General features: G+C 52.2%; 1 protein-coding gene across 2 annotated transcripts in view; it reads right to left on the reverse strand.

Annotated features, from left to right (window-relative positions):
* Nucleotides 1-4,275: 4,275 nt before the first annotated feature.
* KREMEN1 (kringle containing transmembrane protein 1) overlaps nt 4,276-15,380 on the reverse strand; it is a 65,332-nt gene continuing 54,227 nt past the window's right edge. The window contains exons 6-9 of one of the 2 annotated variants that reach the window (XM_047697665.1): nt 10,504-10,836; nt 9,248-9,409; nt 8,124-8,208; nt 4,276-6,568 (exon numbers count right to left, since the gene is read on the reverse strand). In XM_047697665.1, coding sequence (XP_047553621.1) covers nt 6,400-6,568; nt 8,124-8,208; nt 9,248-9,409; nt 10,504-10,836 — 749 coding nt within the window. In that variant the 3' untranslated portion in view covers nt 4,276-6,399. The remainder of the gene's footprint in view (nt 6,569-8,123; nt 8,209-9,247; nt 9,410-10,503; nt 10,837-15,380) is intronic. The other variant, XM_047697666.1, reaches the window with a different exon arrangement.

A 15,380-nucleotide genomic window follows, 5' to 3' on the forward strand; every position in this document is an offset into this window, starting at 1 on the left:
TTGTCCAGCCCTTTGCGTCTCTGCAGGAAGAAGAGCCTTTGATTGTCTGACAAAGGAGGAGGGAGAGGCCGCCCTGGTGCCGGCTCCTGGTGGGCGGGTTGTCCAACGTCAGCGTCTTTCAGGTTTGGAAGAACGACGGGATGAGGTCCCGGTCGCTTGTGCCCAAAGCCCACTCGGATGGTCCTGCTTTAGGCAGGACAGCGGCACACTCCAGCTGCCTCCATTTTTCTGGTGTAGGCTGATCTGTCTCTAAGAAATTCACCAGCAAGGCCACCCCATTTGTTTGCCACCTGCCATCAACAATATTTTCCTTCAGGAAAGAGCTTCCAGGAACAGAGAGAACATAAACACTCAAGTGAAGCTGGCCTTTCTGGAGCCCTCGGACTGTGACAGCCGCGGCGGTGTCCCTGCTGGCTGTTGGCGGTGCAGGCCCACCCCAGCCAGGAGGGAGGATGGCGGGAAAGGAGGGCTCGGGCTCCATGTCATCCTTCTGGAGAAGGATCTGGAATACCTGCTGTGCGGTGCCTTGTATCCTCTACCCTTCTCTGTCCTGAGAAGGACAGAGAAGGACCTCCATAGACTTCGCACCCGAATAACCAGTATGTCCCTACGGCAAAGGAGGCAGCCAGTGGAACTTGCACAGCTGTCTGTGGGCAGTTCACTTCCCAAAAGAGGAGGTGACTACTGACCCCACTTCTCAGATTAAAATGGCTGTCAAACTTCAGTGAGCACTGGCATCATTCAGGAAGCTTCACGGGGATTCTGACTCAGTGGGGCTGGGGTGGGGGCCCAGGAACCTGCATTTTGGACAAGCACATTAGGGATTCTGAGGCAAGTGTTCCCGGCAGGTTTTGAGAGACGCGGCTGTGTAACGTTCTTTTGTTGGACCGGCCTGCGCCTCCTTTTCTCTTAGCCCTGCTGGGGCAGGGAACTTACCTGGCGAATCACCTCCTGAGAATTTGGAATTGGGGCTCACAGAACCAGCAGTATGTGTGTGCCTGCACCTGATGGGTTGGAAGCTTGGCATCTGGGGCTGCCCCGTCTTCTGCCCACCCCCCAGCCCCCCACTCCAGGACCTGCCCAGGCTCCTCCTCACCTGCCTGTGTCCTGAGACACTGTGTTCTGGAATGGCCTCAGACACATTCCAGGATGTTGACTGTGCCCACGTTTCCATGGACTATGCTCCTTGGGCCTGACCCTCCGTGGGTCTCATGCTGCCTCAGTGTCCCACAGGGCCCTCACTCGACTTAGTCCAGACAGAACTCAGCATGTTTTCTCTCACACCTGGAGCCATGTGCAATCTTTACCTTGAAAACTGAACCTTCTCTCCTCCCCTCAGCCCCCAGGTAAGAAACTCCCCCAACCTCCATTCTGGAATAACAAGGAACGGCTGCCCTTTTCTGACAACAGACTACAGGTAACCCATCCCAGTTCTACGAGGTACATACTGCAAGTGTCCCCGGCTGACAGATGAGGAAGGAGGCACATAGGGCAGGGTCACCCGCCCGAGGCCATGTGATAAGTGCTGTGCTGTCTCTCACTCGGGGCCTCGCCTCCCTCCACAGCCAGGCCCTCTGCATCCCTCGCTGGACCTGTGTAGCTCCCGATTCCCCTCCTCCCCCCGCTCGACCTTACCCCACTCCAACTGTTTCTCCTAACTCAAGTAGGAAATCGTTCTAAACTGGGAATCTGATGTCACTCCTCTGCCAAACCCTTCAAAGGCTGCCTGTTTTACACTCCCGGGCCTCGGCGGATGAATGGTGGGAGCTGAGTCCCAGCGGGCTGGCTACGGGTCTGTGCCCTCAGCGGCGGCCTCGGCTCCCCTCGGAGCCTGTCTCCCCAACAGCAGGACAGGGGTGACGGGAGCCCTCGGTTGATTGTTAGGGTGTGTGTGGCGCCTGGCAGGAGCCTGCAGCTCACAGGTGGGGCTGCCAGCAGTGCTGCTGACGAGGAGGGGTGGGGAGGAACGGGTGCCCCGAGAGGCAGGAAGAAATCCACATGGGATCGTGCTGACAGAAGCATTTACATACATCCCTCACCGAATCCTCAGAACCTTTTTGAGGCACAGACACAATGCCGTTTTACAGGAGGGGAAGCTGAGGCTGAGAAGTGGACTGACCCACTCAAGGTCAATTCAGACCTAGATCTTTCTGAGCACAAAGTGCCTTCCTCTTGCCATGACCGGCCCCTGGTTCCGAGGTGTTCACTTGGAATTTCAACTCCTCCGACCTGACCTGCTTGAAGATCCACCATGGGTCAAAGCTATGAGGAGACCTGAGGAAAGCTGGGGACACTAACAGGAAAAACTGCGCAAACAGTGAGGCCTGGACATTTCGCAAAGATTTCAGAAGAGCGCTCAGTCGGCCAGCACGCAACACCCCCCCATCGTCGCGGGGTCCTGGGAGCACCCCTACAAAAACGACATGCTAGGGCCTGTCGCTGTTTCTACAACAGTGAGAATATTTATTTTCTCCAGACAGTAAAAATAACATTTTTCTCTCTTTTGTAAAAGTTAAGTACCATTACATTCCATTTTCTTAAATAACAAAATCCTAAAAATATATATTAAATTGTATACAGTGCATCACACTTCATCTTATATTTTAAAATACATGATGTTTCTATTTTATTCTCAAAGTTGCATATTAAGAGCATATTTACAAATAAAGCCTTGTCATCCAAAGTCAAGATCCCTGCGGGCAGGTGAGTCTGGATGTGGCAGGTCTTGACGCTGCGTGAACCCCAAGACGGCAGCTGTGCAGGAAGAGAAAGGGTCCCCCACTATGTGCTCCTGAAGACACATCCTTTCTGATGCAGATTTACCTCAGACCTTCCTCCATACCCCACTTCTGCCTTGTTGAGTATATTCGACTTGGCAACACAGAAGCCTGTGAGATGGGCTCCCCTGGGGTCTGCAGGCAGAGGGGTGAGGCCCCACTGTCACCCCTGAGCTGTCCCACCAGAGTCGGAGGCAGCTGCAGCTGGAAGGTTTGAGAAATACCCCGTGCCAGGGCTGCTAGGCTGAGAGACCCGGCCAGGAGGTAGAACAGTGAGGAAGGTAAACAAAGCCACCAAAGGAAACAATCAAAAGGTTAAAAAGTTCTCAAGGTAGTAACAAAAGCAGACATCGAACATCAAACAGGAGATCTAAAACCCAAGAGGGTGGCAGTTGCCTGGGCTATGGGGTGGGGAGCTGGCTGGCCTCGGTTCAAGCCCCGGGGTGGCCTCATCAGACAAGGGAGACAGCATCTCGGAGGCCGTCCACTGCTAAGTGCTCGTGAAGGTAAGTGCCCAGGACGCCCAGGGCTTGGTGATGGCCACTGTGCCCGCTGGCGTGTCAGGATGGCCGGGTGGCAAGGTCAGGCCAGCTCCTGCCTTGGGCTGGCAATGGGGCGAGTGGGTGGGGCCGTATGGGCTTGGCCTGAGGGCCAGAACAGCTGTACTCGCTAGTGCTTTGATCTTTGTGGGTTTCTGGCTGATTGGAGTCTTGAGCCAGAGCCCACACTTCAGAAGTTACAGCAGCCCGGTCACCTCGCTCACACCCATAGAGAGGCCTTGACCCTGTCCTGACAAGGCAGGGAGACATGGCTACACCTTCTCTGTTCTGCAAGTGACTGGGTGCTCGGGGAAGAACACGGGGTGCCGTGCACCTTCCAAGGGGCCAAAGACACTGTGAAACACAGCTAAGACCACGGTCCCAGCCGGCCGCAGGCATTTACCATAGAGGCAACAACATCAGCTACTGCAGCCCTCCCTTCCCTGGCGGCACAGGCTGAGAAGGCAAGGGCCTAGATTCTGCAGAGAAGGGGTGAGGAGGGCACCCAGGCCCAGAGGCATCACTTGCCACAGCCTTGGTTCCTTCTATCACTCAGGGTGAAGGCCTTGGGCAGGATGCTTTCAAAGTGGCAGGCCACAGTTGTCCCCAGAGTCCCTCCCCTTCTTCTTTCCTAATCTATGTGATCCGTGATGTCCTTTCAGGCTTTCCAGCCTCTCCAAACCTCACTTCTCTCTAAAGTAGTTTCTTAAAAGACCAAGTGTGGGCCTCCTATGGTGCTCCCGGGAGGACACCTCACCTTCTCTGGGACAATGTATCCCTCAGATGTTTACTTAGCCACAGGGCACCCTCTGGGGGGTGTCAATGACAGGTTCTGAGCAACACCGAGGCCAAGGTGTCTGTGGGGGTTGGGCCTGGGACAATTTATGGCTTCTCCCCCAGGTCTGTCCTGAGGCCTGTTTGGTTTCCTGGGGCTGCTCCCTGGACAGTAAGTTGATCCTGGTGGCAGTGGGCTGTGCCAGGGCCAGCAGGAAGGAGGGCACTGGGGCGTCACCAGCACTTCCAGGTCTCAGAACGGGTTGCTCCAGCTGCAGACTCAGACGAGACCCTGCCTGTGTGAGGTGGGCTGGTGGGGGGTGGGGTGGCACAGGACGCCCCAAAGGCCGATGGCCACAGGAAGCCCCAAGCGGCTGAACAACTGCTCCTGGGCCAGGCGACCCCCTCCCGGGGCTAAATTCCATATTCCCTTTGTGCTGTGAATGGATCTATTCAGGGCACAGGCCCTTTGTGGCGCACGCACCTGACACTTGGTTCAGAGGAGATTCCGCAACAGCCGGGAATAGCGTGAAGGGGAGACAGCACATGTCAGCATACTTCCAGTCGTGCAGGACAGGCCTCTGTGTGCAGACCCGCGGCCCGAGGACAGCTGCTCCGGGGTAATCACCCTTTCCAGATCAAAGCGTGAAGACGGCACCCAGCGGCTCTGAGCCCGCAGCAGGCCTCCCACGGTGGCTCAGGCAGCGCTCCTGCCCTCCCATGGACACGCTGTCCCATTGCCCCTCTCTTGTGCCCCTCTGCCTGCCAGCTCCCAGCATCTCCCCTGGTTGCCGCATGTCACCTCTCACGGCAGACCCCTCCCCGCTGGCCCCACACGGTCCTCTGTGTTTCCGGGAGCAGCCAGGTGCACACAGGTCGCCAGCATGGCAGAACCCCAGAGAAAGCTGCAGCAGGCAGTAGTTGAGGGATCTGGGGGAGGCAGGCAAAGTGCTCCAAGGCGGAAACCTGTGGTTTCCAAGGCCCAAGTGCCCAGGTGCCTCTGGGAGAGTCGTGCTCTGACGAAGGCCCAGGACTGGCCTTCCGAGGCCCCGGCGGCTCTTCTCAGCGGCTGTTGACAAAGCCTACTTTGGCTGATGGGGACTTCTAAATGGGGGACATCTCTTCCTCCTGACCAGCAGCCACTGTGGCTGCAGCTCTCTATCTTGGGAGGCTTAAACTCGAGGGTCTCCAGTTCCCAAAACCTCCCTCTCTGCCCTCATGCCACTCTCTGAGACTCTCTTCCCCATCTGTAGGGCAGGGTAGTGTGGGGCTAGGGAAAAGGGCTCTCCCGCTCCCCACTGAGCTATTCCAGACCACATTGGGTCCCCATTGACAAAGGGGAGGAGGGGACCACAGAGAGCACAGGCCGCGGGATGGGTTTGTCATCTTTTAAAATAAGTGATGCCTGCAGGAGAGACTGCTGACACCTGTGTCCCACCTAATGCTGCCTCACGGCTAAGCCACAACCTTTATACTCCCTGTTCTGAACAGGGAGTTGGAGAATCACGGAGAGACAGGCCCAGCTCAGGTTCCATAGGACCATGAGCTGCACAGGGGCAAGGCCGGGCAACCCCATATAATAAAGAGTCACTGAGCCTATAGAAGCTTTCAGGAAAGTCTGTTGTGTGGCTTGCTCCGATCACCAAGCTTTGGAAAGAAGCCCGTGTGTGGCAGGGTGCAGGCTTGATATGTTGGGGGGTCAATTCCCACGCTCTCCCAGGTTAGAGGAGGCCCACCCTCATCCAGCACCCAGAAAGCAAAGCCCCAGAGTCAGCACAGAGTATGGGCCCTCTTTATGCTCTCGGGTGCTAATGCCCAGGAATCTAGGACCAGGCCAACCCCCAAGAGAACCTCAGAATCCTCCCATAAAGACCAGGAGAAAGTGATCTGTGTGGACAAAATAGAAAATAAGCGAGCAAGACTCAGCATATACTATAACTACCCACCACCCTACAGTCATCTAGAAGGTACCTGAGCCCAGTGCCAGACACAACTATCTCTGCATTCTCAGCCCCTGTCCCGACACCCCCATTCTAGATGAGAGAGAGAGAGAGAGAGAGAAGCACAGGGAGGGTCTAGACCCTGGGACTTTGGGTCTCTCTCTCCTAAGTGCAGCGATGAAGCAGGGGGAGTCCAGGCTAGGCCTGCCTCTGCAGCAGGACGTCCCTTCCCAGCCCGTAGGACGGCGCTCTTGCAGAGGCTGCCAGAGGCTGAGGGAGAAGCAGGGAGAGTCGGTCTGAGGAAACCACGGTCCCCAATGGCCTTGAGCTCGGAGGGACCTCGTGTCCTGGGCACGGAGTGGGCAGCTTTTAGTCACTCACAAGAGGATTACGGTCATCTTGTTGACTCTGACCCTTGAGCTTCTTCTTAAAGATAGAAATCGAAGTAGAGGGTTTATAAAAAATGCTCCAGATTTCCCCCGACGTCCCTGGTTGATGACAATCCCTAAGGTCCCCTGAGGCAGGAACACGATGGGATCTGTCAAGCAAAAACAACTTAGTATTTCAAGTAGGGTACAACAAAAATCTCCCAACAACCTTCCGTCTCCCGAGATACCTGTTCCTACGACACGGGGCATTCAGTGAGGCGAAGCCTCCGGAAAGGCCTAAGAGACGCTCCTAGAGGTCTGAAGGGCTATCATGGGAATGAAATGTGTCTGTGGGAGGGAAGTGCCACGGCACAGATTCCAGCTTTAGTATAACAAAGAACTTTCTTGCTGGAAGAGTTATTCAAATCTTCAAGGGGCTGGCCTAGAGATGATGAGTTTTCAAATCCCCCGCTCCCTTTTTTTAAATAGAAGAACTTTCTTCAAATGACATGTACCTGGAAGTCCTCCTGATTAAAGCAAGATAGAGCCAAAGTCTCTCTGCTTGAAGCAGGTCCTGCCTCACTGCCAACATGTGTCCCAGCTCCCCCATGTCACCCCCCACCCCCTCCAGGGCTGCCTGGCAGGGAAGCTGCTGAGGGACTCCAGTGTCACGGGGCGTCAGACATGCGCTGTGGGGCCCTGGTGGGCGGCGAGGTGCCGGGCCCCACAGATAGCCTCCTGCTCTCTTGCTGCATCTGAGAGGCTCACCAGATGGTGTGACTTGTGACTTCAATAGACAGATATACATATGAAGCTCAGGCATGAGCTCAGGAATCATTAAAAAAGACCCTGTTTCCACTGAAAAATGCAAAGTGCAGTGTAGAAGGGCCTACAAGGGCAGCCTTCACAAAGCAAAGGAGGAGCAGGCATTTCACATATGAAAAGTTCTGTGGCAGAGGGCAAGTGAGAAGGTCAGGAAAAAGGTGTATTTACAAGACAGCAACATTCAGGAAAGGCCTTGAAATACAGAAAGCCCGTCTATCAATTATAGCCCAGTAAAACTGGGAGGGGGGGCAAAAGGAGTGGAGAGAGGCTGGACTGGGAGCCATAGGAAAGACAGTGTAGGGGTCGCGAAAAAAATCACAGCTCTTCTCTGGAAGGTCACGAACACCAGGAGCACAGACAACTGCTTCCGCTCCTGGGAGGCAGAACTGTTCCACCTGAGCAGCAAAGCAAGGGAAGGGAATATCTGTTTTCCCGCATCGTCAGAATTGGAGGATGAAGCTTCTTCACTGTTCTTGCATAATTGTTAAGCAATCGCTAATAAAATGTTAGGATTCTCTTCCTAAGGATGTTTCCCAGTTTCTAGAAGGCATTGGGAAATAGCCATGGTAGTGTCTCAGAAATCTGTTCTAACATGACGATCCCTTTAAGGGGACAGCACAAGTCAAAAAATGGAAATTGTTGCTTTTAATGCCCAGACTGTTTCAATCCTCCTTGAAATCATATCCTGTGAGCCAGGAGCGAACGCAGACCTCGGTGAGATTTGTCCAGTTGCACATTTCACTGTACGGAGAATGAGGAATGCGTCCTGCCTTGTGCTGCCCAGAACTAAGGGCTTTGGCATCACGTTCTGATACTACAGTCATACCCACACGATGGAAGTGCAGTGATAGAGGCGTTCTGAGCCTTCCCCTCGTGGCACCGGGCAGCTTTCATACTCACTTGAATGTGACGTGCAGAAGTATCTTTGCTATGACGGCTGTGACCGTAAGGATGAGGAGAGTTGCCAGGCCGTACACTGTCCATCCTGCAAGCACAGAAGACAGGACCTATCTGAGCTCCGTTCTCAGGAGGAGGTCTGTTGGAAGCCCCGAGTGGCCACTGGAAGCTCAGAAACGCAGGTGTGGCTAAAGAGCCCCCTGCAGGTGGGGGCCGCCACCAAATGCAGCGGAGAGCTGGGTGGGCAAGGAGCCCAGGCCTTCTGACCTCCTCGCCTTGCTCTAGAGCTCCCTCCTGGAGAGGAGCAGGCAGTGTGGTCCCAAGTGCATTCAACTTGGGAGGTGAGAGGGGCGATATATACTACATCTTTACCAGTGGAATCACTGTGCGATCACAGTACTCATCACAGATGAGTTACATAAACTCTCTGGGCCTCAGCTTCCTTATCTGTGAAATCCTACCAGGATATAAAAACAAGCAACACAGAGCAAGCACTGGAGGGACACTCCTTCCTGACCTAAGTGGTTCCTGCAGGGGAAAACCCTCGGCTGGATCTTCCCAGGCACGAAAGAGAATACGGAAGTATGTAGCCCACCAAGTTAGCCAGCTTCAACCACAGACATCTCATCCCTCTCCCGCATGACTTTTCTTCTAGCTCTTGTCACTGTCTGACCTGTTGTTTTGCTTCTTGTCTGTCTCCTCCCACTTACAAGCCACAGGAGGGAAGGGGTATTGTTTGTTTGGTTCATTCTACCTTCTGGTGCCTACAATAGCACCTGACACCACTGAAGTGCTCACATGTATTCTGAATGAAGGAATGAAGGAATGAATGAATGAATGACCTCTTGTACCTGCCGGTGAATTGAGGGAGCCAGGGAATGGGAAAACCCTGGCTTAGCTGATTAATCACAACTTACAAAAGGCACACGTGCTGGATCTTTGGACATGAGCACCTTCTCCTAAGGACTAAGGAATCAAGCTAGTGAGAAAATGTCCCTCAACGGCCAGGACAGTCACAGAGCCAGTATCCACAACCTGCCTGGGAAGAGAGCTCCTTCTCTAACTGCCGAGAGCACTGCCCTCGAGCCCCGTGGCTTCCACCCCCTTTGTTGGAGTCTGGGAACGGCTACCTGGGACGGTCTGGGGTGGGTGGCTGGGGCTGGTGGTGATGACGTAGAGGACTTTAGAGGACCGGGCTGCGCTGACGCTGAGGTTGGCCTGCTCCGTGATCACCTCGGCCAGCGTCTGGTTGGCAGTGGGCCTCTCCTGTGGCGCCTCTTCCTTGACGGCTGGAAGATCAAAGAAATTAAGACGGGGGAGAGCTGATGCCGACAACGGAGAAGTTCAGAGGAGGCGGCACTGGCTAGGAAGAGAAGGTATTTTTTCTGATTCGTTTCTGTGTGTCGTTCTCGCCACTGACCCCACTGGTGCCAAAGCAGAACCTGTCAGGCTCTGGCCCAGAAAGCCCCAGAAGGCAGGACCTGTCAACTTCTAACCATTTGACTGGTCTCTTTGAGGACACCTGAGCCTGCATTCTTGTTTTCCTTGTGCCTTTTCAGTTACGGTGCCCTCTGCCCAGAATGACTCCTTCTTTCCTATCTACTGACCTAAATGCTACCTGTTCTCAAGACTGTCCCTCCCGCCTGCAGGAAGGCCTCCTCCCTCTGACTTCCTGTAGCACAGGCTGACTGAGCTCTTCCCAAGGCCCTCAGCATCCGGGACAAAGACCAGGTCTCAGACGCCCCTGCTTCTCATGTGCTGGCAGAGAGCTGTGCCGGCATGTGTTGAGCACACCAGAGGGCAGAGTGCGGGGCTCCATCTTACAAGGGGTGTTTTTTGTTGTTGTTGTTGTTGTTTTTAAGGTATATTGGGGTTTTTTTGTTGTTTGTTTTCTTCTTTAAAGTTTATTTTTTTAAAGTAAACTCTACACCTCAGATGCAGCTCTAACTCATGGCCCCGATATGAAGGGCCTCATGCTGTTCCAACTGAGCCACCCAGGTGTCCCTGAGGAGGGTCTGGAGAAAGATGGGGAACTAGTCTTTTGGGATTGGCTGGGATGTCGAGAGGCAGAAGGATCGACCAAATGACCTTTCTAAAGCCTTCTAATTCTATCAGTCTCAGCTCTTCCTTTCAGTTCTTCTTTCAACCCTGCCATGAAAACTGTCCTCAGAACAACTAACACAGCGAAACTGAGAGGTGTTGTTCTTTTCTGTGAATGTATGCAAGTCTTGAAACGGGAGGTGGGAAGATCCGCAAGCTGAGCCTGTAGCCCCTGCCTTGCAGTCCCATCAAGACCCGCCCTGGCGCCCGCGGGTCACCACAGAGTGCCAGTGGAGCCCGGGGTGCAGCCTGGAGGGCCCTCAAGGAGGCTGGGAAGGGTTACCTTGGTATAAGACAGCAAATCCCTGGGCCTGATTGATGCGATCAGAGAAGAAGTACAAAATGACAAAATCCAGAGAGACGTTAAAGGACAGAGGTGGGCGGTTCCTCCCATTGAAACGGACCAGGACGCGGTGGGTGTAGCCATCCAGCAGCTCCACCATGTCGGCAGAATCCCTGATGTCAAACAAGGTGAAGCTGAAGCGGATGTGAGAGGCTCCCGGCACTCGGATGGTCCAGTAGCAGACCCTGCCCGTGGCGTAGGTGTCGGGAAAGTCAGGGGAATACACCACGGAGGTCGTAGCCGAGTAGTTCCCTCCGCAGGCGCCAACGAGAGCTGTGGGACACAAAAGAACACCGGCCCTTAGCCTGGGGCACAGCCGCACGGCTCACTTTCCAACCTGCTACGAACAAAACTCTTCCGAACGAACATGATCCAATTTGGTATGTTTTTCGTCTACAAAACCAGACTGTCTTATGTTTCAGGATCAAATCACAGAATGAATAGCTTAAACCCTCAACAAATGACTGTGGAGGCTTTTTTTTTTTTTTTTTTTTTTTTTTGCCCAGGAGACCTTAGAATTAGCACACAGCACAGTGGCTGTGCTGTGGGGGCAGACTCTCCGCTGAGCTGGGAGCCTGACATGGGGCTCCCTACGTGGGGGCCGGGCTGGAGTCAGAAAAGTCTGGTTTGGAACCATCTGGGCTCTGTGACCCCAGGGGCTGCGCCTCACTTCCAGAACTCTTGCCTCTCTCAGTTGGGAGGATGGAGAGGCCGCCACCTGTTCCTGTATCACACAGATGCGTGAGGACAGATGAGATGAAGCACATGTCAACACGGGGGCCTCTTTGCAGGGAGACACTTGATGAGGTGAAGTCATAAGAAAGAGAAGGGCTTTCCAGCTGCTCGGGCATCCCTGATACCTGGGGAGCAGTGCTCACGTGAGGGCCCCCACACACTGTGGCACAAGAAGTGACTCTCTGCTCGGGGGAGACGCTTGCTTCTGCTCACTCTGCATGAAGCACATTTAGCTGCTCTGGACTCCCCTTTTGGACTGGGGGTTTCTAGGACGGGGATACAACCCCTTCCCTGCATCTTAGTCAGCGAAGTGTGAACAAGATCCTAGAAATGAAAGTCCTTGAGGGGGAGTGCAGGACTGGGGTTTAAAAAGCAGGCTTTGGGGCGCCTGGGTGGCTCAGTGGGTTAAGCCGCTGCCTTCGGCTCAGGTCATGATCTCAGGGTCCTGGGATCGAGTCCCGCATCGGGCTCTCTGCTCGGCAGGGAGCCTGCTTCCTCCTCTCTCTCTCTGCCTGCCTCTCTGTCTACTTGTGATCTCTCTCTGTCAAATAAATAAATAAAATCTTTAAAAAAAAAATAAAAAAATAAAAAGCAGGCTTTGGGGGTGCCTGGGTGGCTCAGTGGGTTAAGCCTCTGCCTTCGGCTCGGGTCGTGGTTTCAGGGTCCTGGGATCGAGCCCCGCACCAGGCTCTCTGCTCAGCAGGGAGCCTGCTTCCTTCTCTCTCTCTCTCTCTGCCTGTCTCTCTGCCTGCTTGTGATCTCTCTGTCAAATAAATAAATAAAATCTAAAAAAAAAAATAAATAAATAAATAAATAAATAAAAAGCAGGCTTTGGGGGGACTTCCACTTCCCTTTGGCATGTAGAAAGCAGTAAGAGAATGCTGCTTTCATCCGAACAATGGGAAAAAGCTCAAAACTCTTCCTCAACCCATCAGAAGGCTGAAGTGTTAAGACAACCAAGTGTATTTAACTCTAAAAAGTGAAGAAGCCCCTCAGAGGAGAGTCAGGCCATCAAACAAAGCGTTTCATCTTTCACAGAGTGTGAGAGGAAGAGGTGGCCTCCAAAAAAGGCAGGAAGAAGAAAGGAGCTAAGAGGTTGAGTGGGGGCCAGCCTCTCAGTCTAGAATGAACAGAGGCCCCAGACACAGCAGGAGTCTCCACCCACTTGCAAGCAGTTCTGTGCGGACCTCCACCCAGCGCCCACAAGAATGACTAGGATCTGGGGCGCCTGGGGGGCTCCGTTGTCGGTTAAGCGTCTGCTTTCGGCTCAGGTTGTGATCCCAGGGTCCTGGAATGGAGCCCCATGTCAGGCTCCCAGCTCAGCAGAGAGTCTGCTTCTCCCTCTCCCTCTGCCTCTTCCCACTGCTCTCTCTCTCTCTCTCTTTCTTTTCTTTTTTTTTTTTTAAAGATTTTATTTATTTATTTGACAGAGAGAGATCACAAGTTGACAGAGAGGCAGGCAGAGAGAGAGAGAGAGGGAAGCAGGCTCCCCGCCGAGCAGAGAGCCCGATGCGGGACTCGATCCCAGGACCCTGAGATCATGACCTGAGCCGAAGGCAGCGGCTTAAACCACTGAGCCACCCAGGCGCCCTCTCTCTCTCTTTCTAATGAATAAATAAAATCTTAAAAAAAAAAAAAAAAGGAATGACTGGGATAGGGAAGGAGACCATAGAGACCCCCTGGGTGGCACTTGTACAGGACACGGCTGTTGGGGGACAAGTGTGAAACACCGCCTGCTTCTGGACCTTCCTCTCAAAAGAGCCAAAGGCCTCAAGTGGCTGTGGGAGGAGTAGCAAATCCTCTTGTTCGCAGGGCCGTTGGAGGGTAGAAAGGGTAGAAGTAAAATCTGTTTGCCTCTGTGGAGGGAGCAGGAGACTTTCTTCTTTCTGCCAGAGTAGCCAGGCAGATCCACTGCTTCTTAGGGAAAAGCAGAGGCAAAAGCCATCAGCCCCTGGCTGCCCTGAGGCAACCCTGTACCAATGCAAAGCAGAGGTCTGCTGCCCGCTGGGAGGGGCAGGGAAATTCTCTTTCTGGAGATACAAGGCAGCGTTTTACTGCAGGAGAAGGAAGGGGTCTGTGGGAATGCTGGAAAGGCCCCACGTCTGAGGCCCAGCAACGTCCTAACACAGAGGATGAGGCAGGAGGCCCAAGGAGCCCCCTCAGCTCACCAGGAGCACAGCACCAAGTAACAACAACAGTCGTCTACCACTGAGGGAGGAGAAAGAGTGCAGAGAAGGATCCCCTCTTTGGCGAAGGCACATAGGAGCTACTCAAGGCTGACAGTGGAATAGAAAAAAAAAAAAAAAAAGAAAAAACCACGGGCATCCCAGGCTCCACACTAAGCACAAGGTAACAGGAGCCTATTGCTGGAAGAATTTTTTTTTTATTTTTATTTTTTTATTTTTTTTAAAGATTTTATTTATTTATTTGTCAGAGAGAGAGAGAGAGCGCACAGGCAGACAGAGTGGCAGGCAGAATCAGAGGGAGAAGCAGGCTACCTTGGAGCAAGAAGCCCGACGTGGGACTTGATCCGAGGACACTGGGATCATGACCTGAGCCGAAGGCAGCTGCCCAACCAACTGAGCCACCCAGGCGTCCCATTGCTGGAAGAATTTGAAGGCCGGTGTGCACCGAGGGTAAAGACAGAAACAATAACACCCAAACCCAGCTCATCTGCTATAATGGCTCAGTCCCCACACTAAATGGGCCTGCCCATTTCCAGGTATAAATCTTATTTACTCAGTCTGTACTGTTCTTCTATACACAATGTATGGCATTCAACAAAATATTAAAACACACACAGAACAAGCAAGCAAGGAAGCAGCAAAAAAAGAAAAGAAAAAAAAAGCAGCAAAAAAAAAAAAGGGGACTCATCGTCAAGTGATAAGACAATCTGTAGGATCAGACGCACTAATGACGCAGATGTTAGAGCTAGTAGACAGGTGCGACATGGTTACTATAATAACGACATAATGGAAAAGATGGACAACATGCCTGAACAGATTAGAAATTCCAGCAGAGAGGTGGAGACTAAAAAGAGTCAAATATAAATGCTAGAAATAAAACTATCAGAGATGAAGAATTTCTCTGATGGGCTTATAAATGGACTACACACAGCTGAGGAAAGAATCAATAAATTTGAAAATAGGTCAATAGAAATCATGCAAAATGAAACAAAGAGAAAAAAAAGCAGGTTAAAAAAAAAAAGAAAAAAGTTAAGAACAGAGCATCCAGTAGCTGTGGGATGACATCAAGTGATCTAACCACTGGAGTTCTAGAAAGAGAAGAAAAAGAGAAGGGGGCAGAAGAAATATTTGAAGAGATAATGAATGGCTAAGAATGCTCTCAAGTTAACGAAAGGTGGTCTAAGAATCTCAGCAAATAGTAAGCAAATAAGTTTAAAAACAAAAAGCCTGGGTGGCTCAGTGGGTTAAGACTCTGCCTTTGGCTCAGGTCATGATCCTAGGGTTCTGGGATAGAGCCCCACATCAGGTTCTCTGCTCAGCAGGGAGCCTGCTTCCCTTCCTCTCTCTGCCTGCCTCTCTGCCTACTTGTCATCTCTCTCTCTCTCTCTTTCGGTCAAATAAATAAAATCTAAAAAATTAAAAAATAAAAACAAAAATTAAAAAGCAAACAAAAAATACACCCAGACACATCAGAGTCAAATGTTGAAAATCAAAAACAAACATGAAATCCTGAAAGCAGGCAGAAGGGAAAGATGATATACAGGGAACAAAGACAGAGCAGACATCTCTAGACACTGTACAAGCTGTAGGTCAAAGGAGCACTTTGAGATACTGAAATCTAAAACAAAAAAACAACAACTTTCGGCATAGGATTCAATATCCAGCAAAAATGTTTTTCTACAATGAAGGTGAAATAAGGCTTTCTCATACAAAAGCTGAGAGAAGATGATGGCAAATAAGAACCTGAAAAGGTGTTCAACATCACTGGTAATTATGGCCATGCAAATTAAAACCAGAATGAGTTACCACTATGCACCTGCTAGAACGGCTAATGCTAAAAGAAACCAGATTATACAAAGGGCAGGAGAGGATGCGGGGCAACCGGAAGTCTCACGT

This window comes from Lutra lutra, chromosome 12 (genome assembly GCF_902655055.1).
Source record: "Lutra lutra chromosome 12, mLutLut1.2, whole genome shotgun sequence".
Lineage (NCBI taxonomy): Eukaryota > Metazoa > Chordata > Mammalia > Carnivora > Mustelidae > Lutra > Lutra lutra.